The sequence below is a fragment of the Lutjanus erythropterus genome, chromosome 12 (genome assembly GCF_056507025.1).
Source record: "Lutjanus erythropterus isolate fLutEry1 chromosome 12, fLutEry1.hap2, whole genome shotgun sequence".
In the NCBI taxonomy this organism is placed as follows: Eukaryota; Metazoa; Chordata; class Actinopteri; order Lutjaniformes; family Lutjanidae; genus Lutjanus; species Lutjanus erythropterus.
In genome coordinates this window covers 22,999,854-23,022,824 of record NC_139328.1, presented here as the reverse complement: position 1 = coordinate 23,022,824, position 22,971 = coordinate 22,999,854, and the positions used below count along the sequence as shown (strand labels likewise).

General features: G+C 35.9%; 1 protein-coding gene across 1 annotated transcript; it reads left to right on the top strand.

The window, feature by feature from the left end:
* The first annotated feature begins 9,892 nt into the window (after positions 1 to 9,892).
* LOC146318016 (uncharacterized) lies at positions 9,893 to 19,542 on the top strand. The gene is made up of 6 exons (XM_084732996.1): positions 9,893 to 10,027; positions 11,633 to 11,938; positions 12,023 to 13,138; positions 18,301 to 18,609; positions 18,724 to 19,008; positions 19,259 to 19,542. Exons 3-6 carry the CDS (start codon positions 13,072 to 13,074, stop codon positions 19,387 to 19,389), a joined length of 792 nt encoding a protein of 263 aa, XP_084589122.1. The 5' UTR covers positions 9,893 to 10,027; positions 11,633 to 11,938; positions 12,023 to 13,071; the 3' UTR covers positions 19,390 to 19,542.
* Positions 19,543 to 22,971: the final 3,429 nt, after the last annotated feature.

Sequence of the window (22,971 nt, the reverse complement as noted above, 5' to 3'; positions counted from 1 at the left end):
ATTACTTTAAGTCAAGACTACTAAAGCTGATCAACATTTCACATTAATGCAACTTAAAGGGGCATTATGTAGCAATTGCTTGTGCAAAAATGTGTACAGTGGTCAAAATTGGAGTTGGAGCCAAAGACTGTATATAAAACAGTGAAATCTGTGGTTGAAGTGAGTTGTTTCCCCTCACCCCCTCCTCTCTAGACTTCAGGAAGCTATGCAGACCCCAGGAGCGCAGGACGGCCACAACATCATGAGCTGAAAACAACATGCAACAATGAGTCCAACACTGTAAGTTGATCAGCTGTTAAATGACTGTTAAATAACTGTCAAATGTCTGTCAGTGTAAAGTTATCCTGAAAACAAGAAAATACACACTCTGGAGTTGGAGTTTAGTGACTGCCTGTCTCACTGCCAGACTCTTTTAACATATTGGTCAATTAATTGTTTTAAACATCTAGAGCTTCTGCAAGATTAATGATTTCTCACAGCTCAAAAACAGACAGTTATTCAGTTGGTGAACATTTGGGATTTGAGCTCTATTTAAAGTGAAACAGGCAAACAAAAACAGGTATTCCAGCCCAGAATAGAAATTTCAGTGGAGGATATCTCGGCTGTGATATTGTTGCCAAAGAGTATTTAATTTTGACATGTTTCCTTAATCTCAATTTAAGGCAGATTAACTTAAAAGTTTCCACTTTTTCAGCTCAGTTATTTGCGTTACTTAAGGATAAGATGACCACTCCTTATAACAACCTTACAGTATGGCTTCAGGGAACATAGCTGTTCTTTCTAAAGAAATCTTAGTGTGTTATTTTAGTTTGTTTAATATAATTTGGGAGATCTGGAAAAGATCATGAAGTTAGAGACAGTTACTGATGCACTTTTTCTGAAGTAAGAATAGCAGGTTAACAGAACAGGGTGAGATTTCAAGTTGCTATCACTAAAGCAGAAAGCAGAAACTCATTCAAAACGTGACATTACTTCAATTGCTATTGAAATAAACTTTTTTACAGTGTATGCTGACACCTAGTTTACAGTAAGTTCATTTTATTAAATTATAGTTTGTATTTTTATAAGTGAGGCTCCAGGATGTGATTTCAACTCTTTACTTTGACAGAAATTTGTGCATTACACACACCTGCTGCTGTTTATTTAGGTCAAACTTTGAATGACGGCATCCAAACAGTTGTTATGACAGTTTCTCATGTCGAGCAGCTCAAGTTGAGGATAAGTGTGTGTCTATGTATAGCACACGTGCATGACAGCATATAGAGTGTTTTTACCCGGGTGTGACAGTGCAGCTCAGAGAACAACACCAAGACAAATGTCTGCGGAGTCTCAGTCTCTCATCTGATTTAAACTCATTTATGGTCTGTCCTCTTCCTCTCCCTTCCTTCTCCTTCTCTCCTTCCTTCTGCCCCTGTACCTAATTTCTTTATTACTATTATTTGAATGTTCTGCTTTGCTGCTCTCTTTTTCCACTTCTTCTTTTTTCTCCTTTTCTGTTGTCTCACCTTGTCACTTCTTTTCCTATATAATAATCTCATAACATTTTCTAAACAACTTTACTTTCACTGGTCCTCCTCTCCTCTCCTTTCCTCCCAAGACAAAAATCACATAATGTAATAAAATGAAAATAACATAACAAGAAGTAATGAGATGAAAATAATGTAACAATATGTAATGAGATTAAATGTAAAAGATGTAACAAGACAAAAATGACAACCAGTTGTAATAAGATGTGAATGACATAACGAGATGTAACGACAAAACGTAAAAGACTTACCAAGATGAAAACAAAGTAAAAGACGAAAACGCAATAGAAGACGTAACACGATGAAAATGTTGCAAAAGATGTGACAAAATATGACTATAACAGCAGCTAATAAGATGAAAACAACATAACAAGACGTAATGAGATGAAAACAATGTAAAAATACATAACAAAACTAAACGTAAAAGATGTAACAAGACAAAAATGACAACAAGATGTAATAAGATGAAAACAATGTAACAAGATGTACCAAGATGAAACTCATGTAACAATATGTAACAAGACAAAAATGACATAACTAGATGAAATTGTTAGCATTTCAGGCAGTTTCTTTTTTCTTAACAAATTTCCATGTAAAAAATTGGATAGAAAAAAATTAATACAACAACAACAACAACAATAATAATAATTCAGCCAAAACCAATATAAGCTCATGAAATATGTGAGAAATACGGCCCAACCTGACCCAAACCCGTCAGGTCCCATCAGGTCCTGTCGGGTTCAGGCACAGATCTAAAGTTCTAGTTGCTGTTGACATAAAAGACAAAAACAAATCAAAAGTGCTATGACTTGACAAGAAGTGACAAGACATAACACAACCAAAATGACGTAACAATATGTAACATGATCAAAGTGATGTATCAAGACATAATAAGATGAAAACAATGTAACAAGACAAAAACAATATAGCAATGCATAAAAAGAAGAAGATGACCTAACAAGATAAAAATGTAAAAGATGTAACAGACAAAAACAACAACAAAAATGACATAACAAGATGAAAACACAGTAAACAACATAATAAGGCGAAAATATTGGAAAAATGGAAACAGGATAAAAATAACTACATAAAAGACACAACACAATGAAAATGATGTAATGGGTGTAACATGATGAAACAGAGATTAGCTTTGCTCAGAAACAGCCAGTAGAAATGTCCTTCAGAGGGCAACTTTTTACTTCTGTACTTTGAATACATTTCAGAGCCTGAAGTTTTCACTCTTACTTGAGTAAAGACGTTGAATCAGTACTTTCAGAAGAGTCTTTTTTCACACAACTATGAGTACCTCTACTTGAGTTAAGAATGTGTGTACTTTTGCCACCTCTGCTCTTCTCATCTCCTTACCTTTCATCTCGCCTTCTTTCACATCACAGACCTTCGCCTCTCCTTCTGCCCTCATGTCTTCTCTATTTCCATCTTGTCTGTCGCCCTCCTCTCACTTTTTCTCTGCATTTTTCCTTTCATTCCCCGTTCTTCTGCTCTACTCTTCCAGTCAAACGTCCTCAGTTGTTCTCTCACCTCCTCTGCCCTGTCTTCTTCTCTCCTTACTCCTCATTTCACCTTATCTCTGTTCACCTCTTCGCCTCATGTTGTCAGTCCTCCTCTCACCTCTCCTCTCCTCTCTTCTCCTCCCTTTTTCTCTTCCCAGTCCTCCTTTCACACATCTTCTCGCTGTCTTGTCTCTGTACTCTCATAATTTAAATCCTTCTCTCCTCTGCCCCCTTTCACCTCCCCTGCCCTCTCTTCTCTTCTTTTTCTCTCTTTATCCCTCTTCTCGCTGTTCCTACTATCATTTCATTCCTCTTTTGACACCTCATGTTGTCAGCCCTTCTCACATCACTGCCACCTTTTCCTCCTCTCTTCCTCTTTCATCATTCCTCCCTCCCTCTTCCTTTCTTCTTTTTCTCCTCAGTCATCCTCTCATCATCCTCTGGATGTTCTATCCAAAGCCTTTCCATCTTCTAAGGGTGCCAACAAGAACCCACCTAGGGTTTTTTATATTCCAAGGGTTTTATCTAGAGCACATTCTGGGGGTTCTACCAAGATGGGTTTCATCTAGAACTCACTTTCTACTGATTCTACTGAGAATCCAATAACAGGGTTCTACCGAGAATTTTGTTTGAAGGGTTTTATCTGGAACCAACCGAGGGGATTCTACCAAGAATGTTTTTATATTCCAAGAGTTTTATCAAGAACCCACCAATGGGGTTCTACAGAGAACCCTTTTATTGTATGGACCAAAAACCCTTGACAAACCCTTAATAGAAGAGATTTCATCAATTTGTGAAGAACTCTTCCCCAAAACGGCTTCTTTGGGTAAAAAGGGTTCCTAATAGAACCCATAGTCTTACCAAAGGCTTTCCTCAAAAAAGGGTTCTTCAGAAGCAAATGGTTCCAGGTGGAACCTCAGTCTGCTTCTCCTCAGCCCTCCTGTCTCTCCACAGTCCTCCTTTAAACATGTCCCTCCTCAGTCCTCCTTTCCTCTCTCGTGAATGACAAGAGAAATGAGGGAGGAGAAAAAGCAAAAGCAAGAAATAAATAACAGATATGGCAGGAAAAAGAAAGACAAGGACAGAAGACAGACATTACAGCCTCCCTTCCTCATCTTTACTTAGTGTGTAATAGTGATTATCGTCTCCTCTCTCCTCCTGCTCTCACTGAGGAATAATGTCTGGAATAACCTTCAGCTCTGCACCCCCGACTCCACTGGACCCCTCCTCCTCCTCCTCCTTCTCCACCACTTCCATTTTATCCCCTTGTTCACATTTGAAGCGGCCGTTGTATGGATTATGGCCCCTCTCATACTTGGCACTGCACTCAGCGCCTGAGATATATTATCATATTAGTGGAGAATGATGTAATGCATTTCAAGACATTTGTCCTTCGCACACCCTCTGTCCCTCCGCAGATGATGTCACTGGCTTTGTGTCTCCGAGGCAGAGAAGTTGTCAAGTGGTTGGTGGGGGTTTTCTTGCTTGATGTTGTCGCCATCTTGTGGCTGGAGAGCAGTACTGAGTGAGTGGAAAGCAAGGGAAGGGAGTACATTTAGGATGTAGGCAATTATTTATTACTGATGCAGAGGATAATGTGACTCATAATAGATGTCCTTGGTCTAACTGTACTGACGTGGACTGTTGGGTCAGGGACAGAAGACGAGAGACAGACAAGTTGGATATGACTTGATTACAAATTAGGGTTTGACTGATATGCATTATTGGAGCTTGTTACCAATGACAAACTTTTTATTATATATATAATTTTTTTTGGATGAAAGCTGTTGATAGCTGGTAAATCATATCAATAATGAATATCTTTCAATATCTTTTAACTTAAGATATATTTAAATAGAATCTTTAAAAAGCACCACGAATTATCAGTGCTTCATTCAACCCTTTTCTCCCAGAAATTATGTTTGTATATTACTAATTTTTCAAAACTATTTAGTGGTGACAAACGTAATTACTGCCAAAGCAATTATTCTTTGAAACTATATATGTATTTAAATAGGGTACCAGCTGTATGCAGTGAGGCACTGGCATGCCTCTGGAACAGCACCCTCAATGATATTTTATCATGTTTTATCCACTGACAGGACACAGTAGAGGGCACTTAACAAGGTTTGTCCACTAAAAGGGCATCCTAGGGTGTTGAAGTTTTGAACAATGCTGTCTTCGATACAACTGGACACTGTTTTGGAAGAGTCCCTATTTTGTCAGAAAAAAGAGGAAAAACTTTGTCAAAGAACATTTTACTAATATGTTGGGTATAAACATTTTTCTGATTTGCCAGATACATTAATTAACTACATTTCCTCATTATTTTAATAGGAAACTTATTTCAATTGCAAATTAGTTGTAGAGAAATTAGAGAAATGAAATTTCTACAGGACATTCACAAACAAATCATCAGTTAAATTAACCCAAAAATTAAAACACTTAATATGCGGTAAGCCTGGAGCTTTGGGGAGCCCTGTGTAGTTACCTGAGTTGCCCAGTTAGTAATCCTAATACTGTTGTACTGTGATTCTTCAAAACTTTTCTGCCCTTTACTCATTAAATGAAATAGCTCAACAGAGGCAGGTTTTGATTAAATGTTGAGGCACTTTTTAGTGCTGAAAATAACCTCACTGGGATGCTGTAGTTAAAGGTCAAAGTCAAACTTACCTGAAGTACCTGAAACTCCTACTCTAGTCAAATTAACACTGACCTTTCTACTTACATCTGGAGAGCCTCATAAAATCACACTGATCACCCTTTAACTGATGATCCAAATAAGAATCTCTGTTATGATCTCAGACATCAGACATCTGATTTTCAGGGAAGATTCACTGCAACATTTTCCTCTGGTTTAATGAACATAACACCATTGATTTGCCTGATGCTGGTAAAGTAAACTGTATTTGTCCTACTACCCGTCACAGAAAACATTTTATAACACATTAGTTTTGAATTTCTGGACATCTTGTATGAGAAAAAGGTTTGCAAGCCAGAACAAAATATCAAAGTATACAAATATTTTACAAATCTACCATAAATGGCATGAATAAATTAAATGGATGACAATGAGGATTCCTGGCTTTAATCTTTCTCTTGTGGAAGTTGATGTACATATTTTATCAGCAATTTATAATGCAAATGTATTCAGAGTTGCATCCGTCCTCTATTTGAAGATGGATTATTCGAGTCCTGGTCTAAAAATCCCTGGCTGATCAGTGGAAACTGTTGGCAGATTATTTCTCCTCAGTGTTAATGCTGCTAAAGCCTCTTCTAGATGCAGAGATGCATCTGATGAGGCTATAAACAGACCAGCACGTCTGTGAACTGTTCTGGTTGAAATCCAGGCTTTGGCAGGCCAGGAGTCTGGCCTCCAACACTGGTCCTTTAAAATAGGCAGGCAGAGTTTGGGCCTTTAAAGCACTTCCTTAAACTCCTGCAGCTTCTGTGAATTTGAAAAGACAGCAGATAGATTAACATGAGAGCAGCAAAACTCTGCAAGTTGGCAAGATAAATGCAAACACTGAGTATTCTGTTGGAAGACATCATGCTGGCATTCCTACCTGGAGTGAAGCAAAGAGAGATTTGTTCTTCAGCTCTGTGGGTTTGAGGTCTCTGGATTGCGGATCGGGAAAGATTATGAGTGACTTGTATGTCATCAAAATGCAGATGATGCATCAAAGGAAAAATCTGTCATTGTTTGTCTGACAGATTTGCCTTCTTCTCACTCACTCCTCACTGTAAATCAGAACAAAATGATTCTCAAAAGAAAAACTCTTCACACTGTAAACACTGGCAGATGTTGTGATACTGTGACCAAAACTACTTCCCACTTCATATACAATAAACTGTAAATAAAAGCAGGCATGAATTACAACAGGGTTAAAGATGAATACATCAGAGAAATATAGTGAACTTGACTGTACAATTTGGATTAACAGTTAATTGTTTGTCTGAATCATGTTTGGTCAACAGACCTGAGAGCTGCTGAACTTAATTCCACAAATGCCATAACAGTGCCCTCTATGGTAGAAAACATGATGACAAAGATGAGAAAGAAAATATGTGATATTCTTCTTGTTATGTTGTTGTCATCATTGTTACCACCACTGTGCTAGTGCACTGTAATATTTCCTTGGTAACAGTCTGCAGTTCATGAATACTGGTTTCATTGTAAGGTTGAGTGGCTGAGTGTTGGCTAACATTAGTAAAAAATGCTAAGCTAACCAAGACAGTTATTACAGTAAATAATCCAGTTATCTCCAACAACAATTTATGTAATCACTAATTATCTAAATGTCCTCAAGAATTCACATAAATAAACAACATCAAATTAAAATAGAATTTCAGTGAACAGTTAAGTTCATGAAAATCATCACGCCAGTCACAACATCCCAGTGATATATATGGGAGACAACCTGTGCTAGTAAATAGCTTATGGTGAGGAAACATGACTGAATACATAAAATTTGAATAGATAATGGCAGTTACAGAAGGTTAACAACCTCTGCTGTAGAGGACTGGTTCCCAAACACCACTAGAGGTCTCCAAAGCCTCACTGGGTGGCATGAGGTTATCTTGATTTTAAGTTGTGTTAGGAAGTCTTTTTGTTTGTTTGTTTGTTTGTTTGTTTGTTTGTTTGTTTGTTTGTTTGAGCATACATTGGATCTATATCTCAGTATTTCACCCATTTCTGTGAAGGTAACTGAATTAAGTTGCTACTTTTTAAATTTAGATTATGGCTATTTAAGATACAAACTTAGACTAACAGAGAACTCACTCTCTGCTAAACATCCTCATCCTACGTTAGAAAAGAGTTAAAACAACCAGTCAAAACAGTTAAAACAGCCAACAAGCTAAAAGAACAACAGCCAAGCATCAGTGAGAAAAAAAAAAATCAGAATTTGTCAAAAAAAAAAAAAAGAGTATGTACAATTGTTAACAATTAAAAAAGAAATACATAGTACAGACAGAGAATTGTACTCTGTGTAAACACTCCAAAAAATATGAGGAAAACTCATTTTCAATGCAGTATGAACAGGAAATAATCTGCAATTTCATTCAAATCATTTATTTCACACAAACCTTCTGCAGTTATTGTGTTCACTATTTGAGTTAACTGTACAGTTCATCTGTTGTTCTGTGATGTTATTGTTATGCGTTGAATATAAAATGAGATATCCATAAAACATGTGACTTAGTCAGGAGTTGTCAGTGTTCCCGGAACCACTGATATATGGTGCCCTAACTGGAGAGAAAATGTGATAAAGTTGCATATAGGCTATAGGGAAGTAGAGAAATGCAACAGAGGTGTGTGGTGACATCCAAGGCAGACAAACAAGCATCATCAGTTAACCACACCTTGCAACTGCATTCTTCTTCTTCCTCTACTCGTTTATCCATGAGTAGGGTTTTCTGGGAGTGTGTCTCACTCTGCTTCACATGCTCATAGCTACATGCTGTACAACTCCAGCTGATCACCTGCATTTTAGTCACTCTAGAGTTGTGGTTATCATTAGCCCAATGCTAAGAGTTGACCCTGGGATAACTCGGCCCATAGAGACAGAGCACACTTAAGACCCGCCCACACCAGAGGGGAAACAATCTATGGTTCTCCATTGACTTGTATCGTGTGACAGTGTTTCTTGTCACTTTCTGTTTGCTAGCAAACAACAGAAAAATGTTTAAAAGCTGCTATGTGCTGGGATGCACCAACAATAAGTTATAGAACCTAGTACCAAGTTTCTATAAGCTGCCGAACTGAAAAAATGTGTCTTTAAGAAGACAAAACTGGAGACAGATGTAAGGTGTCAGCAGCATGAACAGGGAAACTGATCCTGACACTCAGTAATGTTATGTCGAGATCACAGTTGCTGATATGACCAGACAAACAGTACAAATTTATGATAACCCAGCTATAAAAGGCCTGGTTTGGATCGTTGTGTGGTTAAATGATGATTTTACCTTGTCATGCCAAAGTATGAAAACTAAGGAGGCCAATCACTGAGATTTACTAGAAATATTGAGTTTATCAGCTTAACTCTTCCTCTTTGGTAGACATAGGCTGCAAAAATAATCTGTTAAGGTGCTGAAATGTAATGTTTGGCACCAATCTCCCCTCCTGCAGGTGTGGTTTACAGAGTATGACATGTGTCTATTGCTATCCTAGAGTTAACCTAAGATCAAGATCCTCATTTATAAAATGGACTGAGGATCAGTTTCTTGTGTGACTTGTATGACTGTGAGTAAAAACACATGTCTAAATGTCAAATTAAATATATGGCATAAAGACTTTTTTTTAACTTTTGTTTGGCTTTCTTTTCATTTTCTTCCTGTTTTCAAGTACAGAATGATTACTGAATATGTCTCTGCAGGTTCCTTTTTCTTTGTCCTGCAGTGTTGGTAAGAACATTTACAATTTAACATGAGTTTCTTTCATTTTTCAGAGTGAGCTGAAGGGGTGTTAAATATAGAGCTACAAAAAGGGAAGTGGGTTTTCATCAACCTGCAGTGAGCAACAACAAATACACAGTACAAACTATGGCGTTTTGCAGTTTTATATGTAGTGTATTGACACAATTGTAAGGGGGGTTTGCTTTTGTTACAGGGACCAAATATGACATACAAAACTGGTTCATCTCAAGTGGATAAATTAAACATAAATATAGTGCTAACATTTATTCAAATTACACAAAGAGGCATACAGGATGTGTTGTAACAGATAATTGTACTCTCTTTATTAACAGATCTGAATCATGACCAGATCATGAACGCTTATGTGGAAAATTTATGTGGAAGGTCTATGTGGAAATGCGTGGTATGTGGTTTTGACAAGAAAAACACATCTGTCACAAGACTTTAACCCTGTAGTGTATCTGCAGGAGCAGAACAGAACACACCCATTGTGTCAGACAGAACAAATGAACAGAGAGTCTATAATGTCTATCTTTGTGATACTAGGGCTGCTGGTCTGCAGAGAGGCATCAGGTAGGATAAGAACACTTTATATTTAAATGTTATTAACAGATATACTAATGATGCATGAGCAGGTTTCTTAATTGTGATTGATGAACTGACCACCATAAAGTTACTCCAGATTTACAGTCGAGAAGAGCAGAAAATTACATTGTAATGTCATAAAGGTGATATCGTGATGGACGTGAAGAAGTTTTGTTAGGTTCGTGGTGAAGTAAAATTTTTCTCTTCATACCACCAGCAGGAATTCAGCTTCATATAATGTAAAAAATAGCCTGGTTTAATTTTCAGTGTTGCAGTCAACAGAAGTACACATTGGACACATTTTTGACATCTCTTTAAAAAAAACATACTGCGTATTGAAGTGAATATTATCATGATGTAAAGTCCTCTGAGCTTTTTTGACCCATTATGTTCATTTGGCAGGTGCTTTTGTCCAAAGGGACTTATATTTTTCCCTCATATACACCTCCATTGACAACAAGTTTAAGACCACTTTGACACATGGACAGAAGGAGCAGAAGAGGGGGGAAATGTGGGAGAAAGTCCAGTGTTTTTCAGAGGGAACAGAGTGGAAATAAAAAAAGTCGAAAAGAAAAACAGACTTGTATCGTACTTGTAACACAATAATAACCCTCATTAATCATTATTAGTAATGCTAAAATTTATGTTACTTCATTGCTAGTTGTAATATAAAATAATTATTTTATAAATAAAGTATTGCATCATAGCTATTAAGAGACAATCACAATTACACTGATTATACTAAGCTTTTATTGTTGTACACATTATGACATTTTATGCGCTATAATAAACATTTGTTAATCATTACCAAATGATTTGTAAACCTTTAAGAAATCATTACATAGAGAGGTGGACCAGATATTTGTAATACTTTGTTAATGGTTAATAATTAGTTTGTAAATTGTCTTTAAACAGTATTTGGTTAGCTATTGTAAAGTTGCAAGCGATGTCTAGAATAGTTTAGGTAGGTCACTTATATATGTAACTTAAATATTTTACATAACAAATTTGAAGTAAAATACTTATTTTAAGCCAAAGCATTTTCTTTTTCTAAACCTACCCATATAATTCATTTATAATACTTAATAATACTTAATAACATAAATGGTTAATAAATACCGTGTATAGCATCTACAAGCATTATTTGGATGGCACTATTAAGTTGCAACTGATGTTGATTCCTGAAAAATGGTTTAATAAATGGTTTGCAAAGCATATAGAAAAAATATTAGTGTTTATTAACAGTAAAATAACTATTAACTAAATTTTAATGAACTATCAATTTACCTTTTTTTAATGATGGTTATTATAAGGTAGCATAGCATGGGAATAACAATAGTACTGTTGTAGTATTGTCATATTTGTAGTAATTAGAAGAAGAGTGGTAAAGAACTTCAAGTTGTGAACACATTAAAGTAGTGGTCTGGAAAACCAAAACAATGAGCTGAAAGACGACCTGAAGGGAAATGCTTATAATTTTCTGTGTGTTTGTCAGTACCAGCGACACCCTTCAAGTGATGTATTGTTCACCTAAACATATTGATTACAGCTGCTTTGATCATACAGATGATTTTGATATCTGTTCTTTTGCAGGTTTCAGCACTGGGACTCATGTCTTTGTGGAGACAGGAAAGGATTTATTTCTGTATGTGAATGAACAAGTTACTCTTGGAGAAGATTATGATTTAACATGGAGTATCAATGGCAGTAAAAATATTGGAAAGTCTGATGTTGATAAAACAACAATTTACGGTCTTTATAAAGGAAGAGCTGAAATAGATAGACAAAATTACTCTCTGTGTGTGAAGAATGTACAACACAGTGACAGTGGAGATTACAGAGCACAAGTTACTGGTGAGAAAATCATCCCTGTAGCTGAATACAAGGTCACAGTTCAGGGTAAGTTTCTTAACATTTCAAATGTTGATACACAGCAGAACCCTGTTTCAAAACCCTTCACACCTGTTTTGTCTTTTCTTCCAGATCCAGTGTCCCCAGTTCAGCTGACAGTGAACTCCAGCAGCTCCTGTAACCTCACAGTGACCTGTAGTACAGTGGACTCTAACATCAGCAGCACTTTCAGATGTGACAACCAAACCTGCTTTCAGGAGGGACGAGAGAGATCAGAGATCAAAACCCATCCTTCATCTATCAGCGTCTACGTAGAGGATGACCATATCATCTGTAACCATAGCAACCAAGTCAGCTGGGAACAGGACAAGAAGCAGATTGATTTTTTCTGTTCCTGTCATGCTGGTAAGACTGAAAGACAAACACCTGATAATAATAATGCACAGATGTTACAATTAGAGCATAAAGATTTTTTAAAAGAAAACTTTGATTCAATTCTTCTTTAATGAGAGTTGTAATTAATAAATAATTTAAATGATGACCTGACACATTTCTATCTGCTAATTCAGTTGTATTGTGTTTTGCATGCCACTGAGCACCAATCAGGATTTCATGGTTAATTTCTAGTTGAAAACTGGTTGATATTTTGTCTGAAGTCTTCTTTTCATCCTCTTTTCAACAAGCTAAAATACAGTTACAATATAGAGTCACAAAACACAACTTTGTTTTATCATTTGATAATTTGACTTCACACAGATGAGTTCAAATGTTCAAGTGAAGCAATTCCTAAATAAAATATACAGCACAAACTACAGCATTTTGTAGTTTTCTATATAATGTATTAACACAATTGTAACAGTTTTTCCTTCTTTGTCATTTTTTCTTTTAAATAATTTTTGTTCAAGGGACCAAATGTGAAAGAAATCTTCAAGCTAACTCTGGTGTAACATATGAAACTAGAATAAAACATAAATATATTCAGATGTGACAAAGAGGCCTACAGGATGAGTTGAGACACATTATCACATCCTCTGTTGACAGATTTTAATCATGGTCACATCATGAGCGAGGTAACATTTTTAAAGTTTCTGTGGTTTTGACAGGAAATCGTAACTGTGACAAGCCTCTAACCCAGTGGTGTGTCTGTAGAACGAGTACATTACTGTAGTCAGGCAGAACAAATGGACAGAGACTCTACAATGTCCATCTTTGTGATACTGGGAGTGCTGGTCTGCATACAAGCACCAGGTAGGATGAGAACATTGTGTAATTAAATGTGATTAACAGTAATAATGTGTGAGCAGGCTTCTTTATTGTGATTCATGAACAGATTGATGAGCCTTCCTTTGTGTGTATAACCATCCAGAAAATAACCAAGTGATCATTGATTATATGTTGAATGTTTCATATAAAATGTCATAAATACAGAACTATAAAGGTTCTTTATTAGTGTAGCCTAACATGCATGTCCAAGTACTCAGGTGCAGTGGTTACAGCTTTGACTGCTCTGAAGATATATGCACTGGGAAATAAAGAGCAACAAAGAACTTAATGTGAACAGAAAAATGTAGGAGATGAGAAGGCTAAAGGGACATTTCACCCAAAAATGAAACTTCAGTCATTATCTACTCACCCTCATGCCGACTGAAGGTCAGGTTTCATTTTGCAATCCACAAAACATCTCCCAAATGATTTATGTGAATGGTGACCAGTCAAGTGGAAAAAACAAGTGAAAACAAAAACAAAAAATGCCTCCATACTGCTCATGTGTCATAATCCAGGTTTCCTAAAGAACCAACATGTTGTTTGCTCGCACACGCACACGCACCATCACACCACACACACTGAGTTCAGACAGCGAACATGGTTCCAAGCTAAAGATCTACAGTGAAGATTTAGGTAAAAAACACAATGTAAATGACATCTTTCAAGTCAGCTTGGCATGTTGAGGCTTTATGAGATTTGGGTTACACCAGACAACCAGTATTTTTGTTGTTGTTGTTTTCTTTGGTTGTTTACATTTGAAAACTGGTCACCATTCACTTCCATTGTTTAGGAGATTCTGCAATGCTGTTTTCCGGTGAAACTCCTTTTAAGATTAGGTTGGCTTTCAACTGAGAAATGTGGATGTAGTCTTTTTAGTAAAGGGCCAAAGTGATGAAACACTATATATATATGCACATTGTAGAGGAACAAAGATGTCATAGTTGCAACACCCCAGTAAGATATGGTCTAGATGTGAACGTTCAATCTTCAAAGAACTGATGAAAAAAACTTCACTTTTGTCTTTCTACCAGTGACTGGTAATTTCTTTTTAAAAAATTTCAATGGAAATCTTTTCATGGAGGTAGAATGTGCTGCCGCATAGCAGGTTGTGAAACAAATCAACATAAAAATCCTTTCTGGAAAGGAAAGCAAAGGATACCAAAAAGAAAGCAGTAAGAATTTATGAGCCTTCAGAGAACTTTGTTACTACTAATGGAAAGATAATGTTAGCTTGAGTGGGATGCTGCTGGAGGTCAGTAAAACAAATCTGTCAAAATTGTGTTTTTGGATTACAGTTTTGACAAATCTGCATCTTTGTCTATGGGATTCCCAGTTTTTTCGATCTTCCAAAAGGGGGCACAGCCCAACATTTTGGTAAAATATCCATATGTGCCTCTCTGCTGTATAGGCCAATACTTGAACGTGATAATTTGAAATTTGTGCAAAAATACAGTGAGAGAAATAACTGATTTGTCCTTTTGTGCTGTAGTGTGACAGTCTGGATCAGTGTTATAGTGAAACAAACTGTTTTTGTTGTGTTGCAGGTTCAGATTGTGTCTCTGCAGATGAAAGTGCAGGTGTCTCTGTTTGTCTGGTAAGGACAGTCGTGTTCTCTGTCGGTCTGATCATCATGGTGACTGCCATTATCGGTGTTCACATCATGGAGAAGCTCAAGAAACAGAAAGAAAGAAAGAAATAAAAGTACCCCATGGATTTTTTTTGACCACTAGTAGCAATGTCACTCTTTTTTTAAGAGTGATTTCCTGTTTTGTTTTATGCATGTATGAGCCAGTAAAGGTGATGTGCACATTCCTGCAGCTGATTTAATGCTGTTCCACTGATCAACGGCTGGTGGCGGTGCACTAAGAAATGTGGCAGTGCAAAGGCATAGAGGACTGCCAGGCAGCGACGCCTGACAAGCCACAGAGACGCAAAACTGTCCTCAACTGAGCAGCACTTTAAAAGTAGAATATTTGTTTTAACAAAAGTTAGTGTCCAGGTTCCTTTAAATTTTTAAGTTGATTGAATTCACTTAATTGACTTGAACAAATAAAATATAAATGTACAATTTATGTCAAGTACAACACAAACTTGATGCCCCTACATTGGACATCTGAAAATCTGTAATACATTTACATTATCACTTATGCGAAATAGCTTTAAAAAGCATAGGAGCAAGAGATGAGAAAAACTGTCTAAATCAGTGTATTTATTTTACCCACCAACATTTTAAAGGGACACTTCACAAAAACATTATGTAGCGACGCATGCATCAATCACATGTGATTATACTGCCAATCACGTGTCATGCCTCATTCTGCATAGCATCTATAGCAAATGCACCCATCCAATCTGGTGGTCTGTTTAAACTCTTAAAACCTCCCATCTCTCCCTCTGCCTGCATCAACCCAGCATCCACCTGCAGGCTCCGACCAGGGTTCAAGATACTGATCATCACTCCTCTATATCACTATGTAAACACAATCTGCCTAATCTGCCTGACACGAAACCTAACCAAATACTTTGTGAATCCAGTCTTAACAATGAATGAGTTTCTGCCTCAGATATGTGTTCCTGAAATTTATTCTTGCAGCGTGAAAACAATTTGTCTCTGCTTTATTTGATCGCTGTCTGGTCTGTAATATTTTGAATGCAAGTGAGATTAGTAATGCAGCACTGAACCATTGTTTACTCACCAATTTTGAGCAACAACCTAAAATGAATAGAATCAAATCTGCATTACAGAATTTTGAAATTATATCTGTTATTTTTTTATTTCTTTGTTGTCTGTTTTTTTTTTTTTTTGTTTGCTTGTTTTTTGCCAGTGAAAACTTTGAAATAAATACAGAATGATTACAGTGTGACAATACTTTTGCAGGTTCCTTTTTCTTTGTCCCACATGTTCCCCATTTCTGTTTCAAGTGAGAACATTTGCAGTTTAACATGAGTAACTTTCATTTTTCAGAGTGAGCTGAAGAGGTGTTAAATGTAGAGCTGCAAAAAATGTTTTCATCGAAATGCAGTGAGTGTAGTTTTATATATAGTGTATTAACACAATTGTAACAGTTTTTCCTTCTTTGTCCTTTTTTTCTTTTAAATAATTTTTGTTCCAGGGACCAAATGTGAAAGAAATCTTCAAGCTAACTCTGGTGTAACATATGAAACTAGAATAAAACATAAATATATGCAGATGTGACAAAGAGGCCTACAGGATGAGTTGAGACACATTATTACATCCTCTGTTGACAGATTTTAATCATGGTCACATCATGAGTGAGGTAACATGCATAAAGTTTCTGTGGTTTTGACAGGAAATCGTAACTGTGACAAGCCTCTAACCCAGTGGTGTGTCTGTAGAACGAGTACATTACTGTAGTCAGGCAGAACAAATGGACAGAGACTCTACAATGTCCATCTTTGTGATACTGGGAGTGCTGGTCTGCATACAAGCATCAGGTAGGATGAGAACATTGTGTAATTAAATGTGATTAACAGTAATAATGTGTGAGCAGGCTTCTTTATTGTGATTCATGAACAGATTGATGAGCCTTCTTTTGTGTGTATAACCATCCAGAAAATAACCAAGTGATCACTGATTATATGTTGGAATGTAACTAACTACATTTACTCGAGTACTGTAGGCCTACTTAAGTACAAATTAAGGTGCTTGTACTTACTTGATTATATTTTTTCATGCTACTGTCTGGTTCTCCCCCACTACCTTTCAGGGAAAAAAATATTTACTTCAGTACCGAAACACATGATGGCCTTAAAATACATGTCCTTTTTTTTATATAATTTAAACAACCCAACAGAATATACAAGGTCAGGTGAAGACATTAATTAACTGACAGAGAATGAGGAAGTAAATATTTTGATAATTGTTTAAGTAAGTTTTCATGTAAAAATCTTTAATGTTTCCAGCTTCACAAAGGTGAAATTTGCTGTTTTGCGGGTTCTTCTTGGCTCATACTCCACCCTTCCACCAAGTTTGATGAAAATCTGTCCAGTGTTTTTTGTAATCCTGATGACGAACAGACAAAGAAACAGCACCGAAAACAGAACCTCCCTGGTGGAGGTAATGGTGTCATATATAACTGTAAGAGGAGACAACAAGAAACATTTTTCTGCATCAATCACTTTTACTTTTAAAATATTAAGTACATTGTCCTGATTATACTTAAATATTTTTACTTACATAACATTTTCAGTTCAGATTTTCACTTAGAACAGTGTTTTTACAATGTGGTATTAGTACTTTTACTAAAGTAAATATTAGAAAAATATTTATACATACATCTTTATAAAAATAAGTAAATAAAGGAAATAACAATGTCAGTATACTTAAGTAAATGTTATTATAATGTGAAGTCTTCTGAACAGTTTTGCCTCATATAAACACTCACTGAGAACAATTTGGGGTTCTTGCTCAAGACTGCTGTGACACATGAACAGATAGAGCAAAGTATAAAAGCTGGTGAACAATAGTGCGGGTAAGAAGAGGGACAAAAAGTGGACAGTATAAAGTCTAATGTGTTTCAGAGGAGACAGAGTGGAAAGACTGCAAGACTGAAAAGTATAATAAAGACTTTGGGTAACTTCTTACTCTTAGATTCATCTGTATCCTGGGCAATCTATGTCAAAATGTATTACTATTATTAGTATTAATAGTATTTCCGGGGTATCCTGCTCTTTTGCTTTGTCTGTTTATAAAGGTGCTATAGAAATAAAGTTAGTATTAGTATTACTGTAGTAGCAGTATTAGTTGTAGTAGTTTGGAGACAAATGGTAAAGCGCTTCACTTCATGTTCACTTCAAGCAATGTTTTAAATACAATTTCCAAGCCTTGATAAACTATGATAAACTTTTTGCGACATGATGGTCACTGGGTTCAGTATGAAACCTGCTCAGTGGCCTGGTAGTTCAGTTGGTGGAGCGTAGAGCCCATAAACTGATGTCATTCCCCCACTCTCTCTACCCCTTTCCTGTCCTCACTTCAGGTTTCCTATCATATAAACACCCTAAAAATTAAGCCTGCTTTAACTGATGATGTAATATCTCAGAAATGGAATAACATTCAGTATTGGCCATAAAACCATATATTGTGTTTGATAGTTACTGAATTGTGTCTTTTGTTTTTATAGGGTCCAGTGCTGTGACTCCTGTGTTTGTGCAGAAAGGAGAGGATGTGACTCTGAATCTCACGACAGCTGATGTTCCTGAGAATTTTTTTTTGGTTTCATGGAACTTCAATGAAAAATCTAAATTAATATCATTTTTACCTAACAAACCAGTAATATCTGCTCTCTACACTGGTAGGGTTGAGTTTTCTGAGGAAAACTTCTCTGTGACATTGAAGAATCTACAGGAAGCAGACAGTGGAGTTTATACTGCACTAGTGATAGGGACAGAAAAAGAAGAAACAATAGCTGAATATAATGTTACTGTTCAAGGTAGGATTGTTTACATTTTTTGGAACTTCCGTGACTGATGTTAACATTTTAGACACTGAGAGAGTTTCTGTTGCCATGTTTCTAAACTGTTTCACACTCACCCTCCCACTCCAGATCCAGTGTCTCCAGTTGAACTGAAGGTGGACTCTGTGTCCAACAGCTCAGACTCCTGTAACCTCACTGTGACCTGCAGCACACAGGACTCTCACATCAGCAGCACTTTCACATGTGACACCAACACCTGCAGTCAGGAGGGAGGAGAGAGATCAGAGGTCACAACCTCTGGTGCTTCTCTCCGTGTCTACCTGGTGAATGACTCAATCATCTGTAACCATAGCAACCAGGTCAGCTGGACCAAGGACATGACGGAAACCCAACATTTCTGTCACAGAGGTGCTGGTAAGTAAGCAAAAAAATTTATCAACATAAAACTATCATCACAGTACATGATGCATATGGACAGTCTGTGAAACAACTGCACTTTGTATGCATTTTTACATGTAGGAAATGCAGTATTTGAGTGAACTACAAAGTACACAAAATGCTGTCCAAATACAGTGAGAGAAATAACTGATTTTTCCTCTTGTGCTGTAGTGTGACGATATGGGTGAGTGTTGTAGTGAAACAAGCTGTTTTTGTTGTGTTGCAGGCTCAGAGTTTGTCTCTGCTGGTGTCTCTGTGTGTCTGGTGAAGACAGTCGTGTTCTCTGTCGGTCTGATCATCATGGTGGCTGCCATCATCGGTGTTCACATCATGGAGAAGCTCAAGAAGCAGAACTAAAATTGTTATATCTCAAACTCTTTAGTTAAAGGTACTCTGTGGAGTTTTTGACCACTAGTAGTAATGTCACTGTTGTTTTATGAGTGATTTCATGTTTTGGTTGTATTGTGCATGTATGAGCCAGTAAAGGTGATGTGCACGTTCCTGCAGCTGATTTAACCCTCTATGGTACCATGTTGCCCTCAGGCAACAAACCCATTTTTGCCCTGTCACATCTCCACAATGCATCCCTTTAAATGATGCGATACTTTAAAAAAGAGGTAAAACCATAGGGAACCATTAACAATGCTTTAAGTTGTCACATGACCTCCAGGAAGCGATTTTGAAACACTTCTTGGCGGGCTTTTTCTAAGGAGACAGCTCTGCTATCTTGCTGCAAAAAAAAGACTCTCAAAAAGTTATTTCCTGTCCCTTTTCCACCTGGAAAAAAAATGTCTTCACACTAATAGGTGAGTAAACTTTGTTTTGATAGTTTCATGCAACTTATTTACTAATTTAATAGTGGAAACTTGTTAAAATACAGCTGTTGCCCTGAGGCAACAACGTGCCATCATGGAAAGTTGCAATATTGCCTGCAACAGTGAACCATTATGGAATCACTATAGCAAACACAACACTGACCACTGGCCTATTTGGGTGGAGAAAAAGGGCAGATGCAGATACCCTGGATGTAAGGGTATAGTGAAATCACAGTGCACAAAATGTGTCACCTGCCTGTGCTTCACTCCTGAAAAAAACTGCTTCATGGAGTTCCATAAGCACTGAGCAGCAACACCACAAGTGATGGCAACACATGTCAGGAAAGACACAGGGGACTGACACAAAACATGCACTGAAATGAAGCAGTGATGATCAAACACTGGAATTTGTTGTTTTTGTTTTTCAAATGGTTATGGTAACGGTTATCTTTGTTGATTTAAGTAGTTTAAAGTTTTATACTTTACACATTTATTTCAATGGGTTGTTCCTAAATAGTACAATGTTGCCTACAGGCAACATTTAGCCAAGAAACTTTTTTCTTTTTTAAATTCTTTTTAATTTAAAATTTAAAATGAATTGTGACTTCTTGATGTTACTGAATATTTTTGCATATGTTTATGAAATAAACAATGTTCAAATTGGAAAATGAACGTTCTTTTTCACTTATGCACCATTATGGTACAATGTTGCCTACAGGCAACGAACCCCAAAAACTTCCAAAAATAAAAATAAAAATAAAATTTCTTCAGATTATGTTTATTTAGTCTATTTTGAGACATAAAAACACATTTCCCTCACTGGCATCATAATGTGTACCATAGAGGGATATGACCATACATACATACATACATACATACATACATACATATGACCGTACAAACATACATACACATACATACATACATACATACATATGAGCATACATACATACATACATATGACCATACATGCATACATACATACATACATACATACATACATATGAGCATACATACATACATACATATGAGCATACATACATGCATACATATGAGCATAAATACATACATACATACATATGAGCATACATACATACATACATATGAGCATACATACATATGAGCATACATTCATACATATGGGCAAACATATGACCATACATACAAAAATACATACATATGACCATACATACATACATACATACATATGACCATACATACATATGACCATGCATACACACATACATATGACCATACATACATACATACATACATACATACATACATACATACATACATATGACCATGCATACATTCATATGACCATACATACATACACACATACATACATACATATGGTCATACATATGACCATGCATACATACATACATACATACATACATATGAGCATACATGCATACATACATACATACATATGACCATGCATACATACATACATGTGACCATACATACATACATACATACATATGAGCATATATACATACATACATATGACCATACATACATACATACATATATACATATATATATAAATTCTTTTTATAATTCTTTTTAATTTAAAATTTAAAATGAATTGTGACTTCTTGATGTTATTGAATATTTTTGCATATGTTTATGAAATAAACAATGTTCAAATTGGAAAAGGAACGTTCTTTTTCACTTATGCACCATTATGGTAAAATTTTGCCTGCAGGCAACGAACCCCAAAAACTTGCAAAAATAAAAATAAAAATAAAATTTCTTCAGATTATGTTTATTTAGTCTATTTTGAGACATAAAAACACATTTCCCTCACTGGCATCATAATGTGTACCATAGAGGGATATGACCATACATACATACATACATACATACATACATACATACATATGACCGTACAAACATACATACACATACATACATACATACATACATACATATGAGCATACATACATACATACATATGACCATACATGCATATATACATACATACATACATACATACATATGAGCATACATACATACATACATATGAGCATACATACATGCATACATATGAGCATAAATACATACATACATACATATGAGCATACATACATATGAGCATACATTCATACATGTGGCCAAACATATGACCATACATACAAACAAACATACATACATACATACATACATACATACATACATATGACCATACATACATATGACCATGCATACACACATACACATGACCATACATACATACATACATACATACATACATACATACTTATGACCATACATGCATACATATGACCATACATACATACATACATACATACATACATACATACATACATACATACATATTACCATGCATACATTCATATGACCATACATACATACACACATACATACATACATATGGTCATACATATGACCATGCATACATACATACATACATACATATGAGCATACATACATACATACATATGACCATACATGCATACATACATACATACATACATATGAGCATACATACATACATAAATATGAGCATACATACATACATACATATGAGCATTAATACATACATACATACATACATACATACATATGACCATACATACATACATACATATGACCATACATACATACATACATACGTACATACATATGAGCATACATTCATACATATGGCCAAACATATGACCATGCATACAAACATACATACATATGACCATACACACATACATACATACATACATACATATGACCATACATACATACATACATATGACCATACATACATACATACATACATACATACATACATACATACATACTTATGACCATACATGCATACATATGACCATACATACATACATACATACATACATACATACATACATATGACCATACATACATATGACCATGCATACATTCATATGACCATACATACATACACACATACATACATACATATGGTCATACATATGACCATGCATACATACATACATACATACATATGAGCATACATGCATACATACATACATACATATGACCATGCATACATACATACATATGACCATACATACATACATACATACATACATATGAGCATACATACATATGAGCATATATA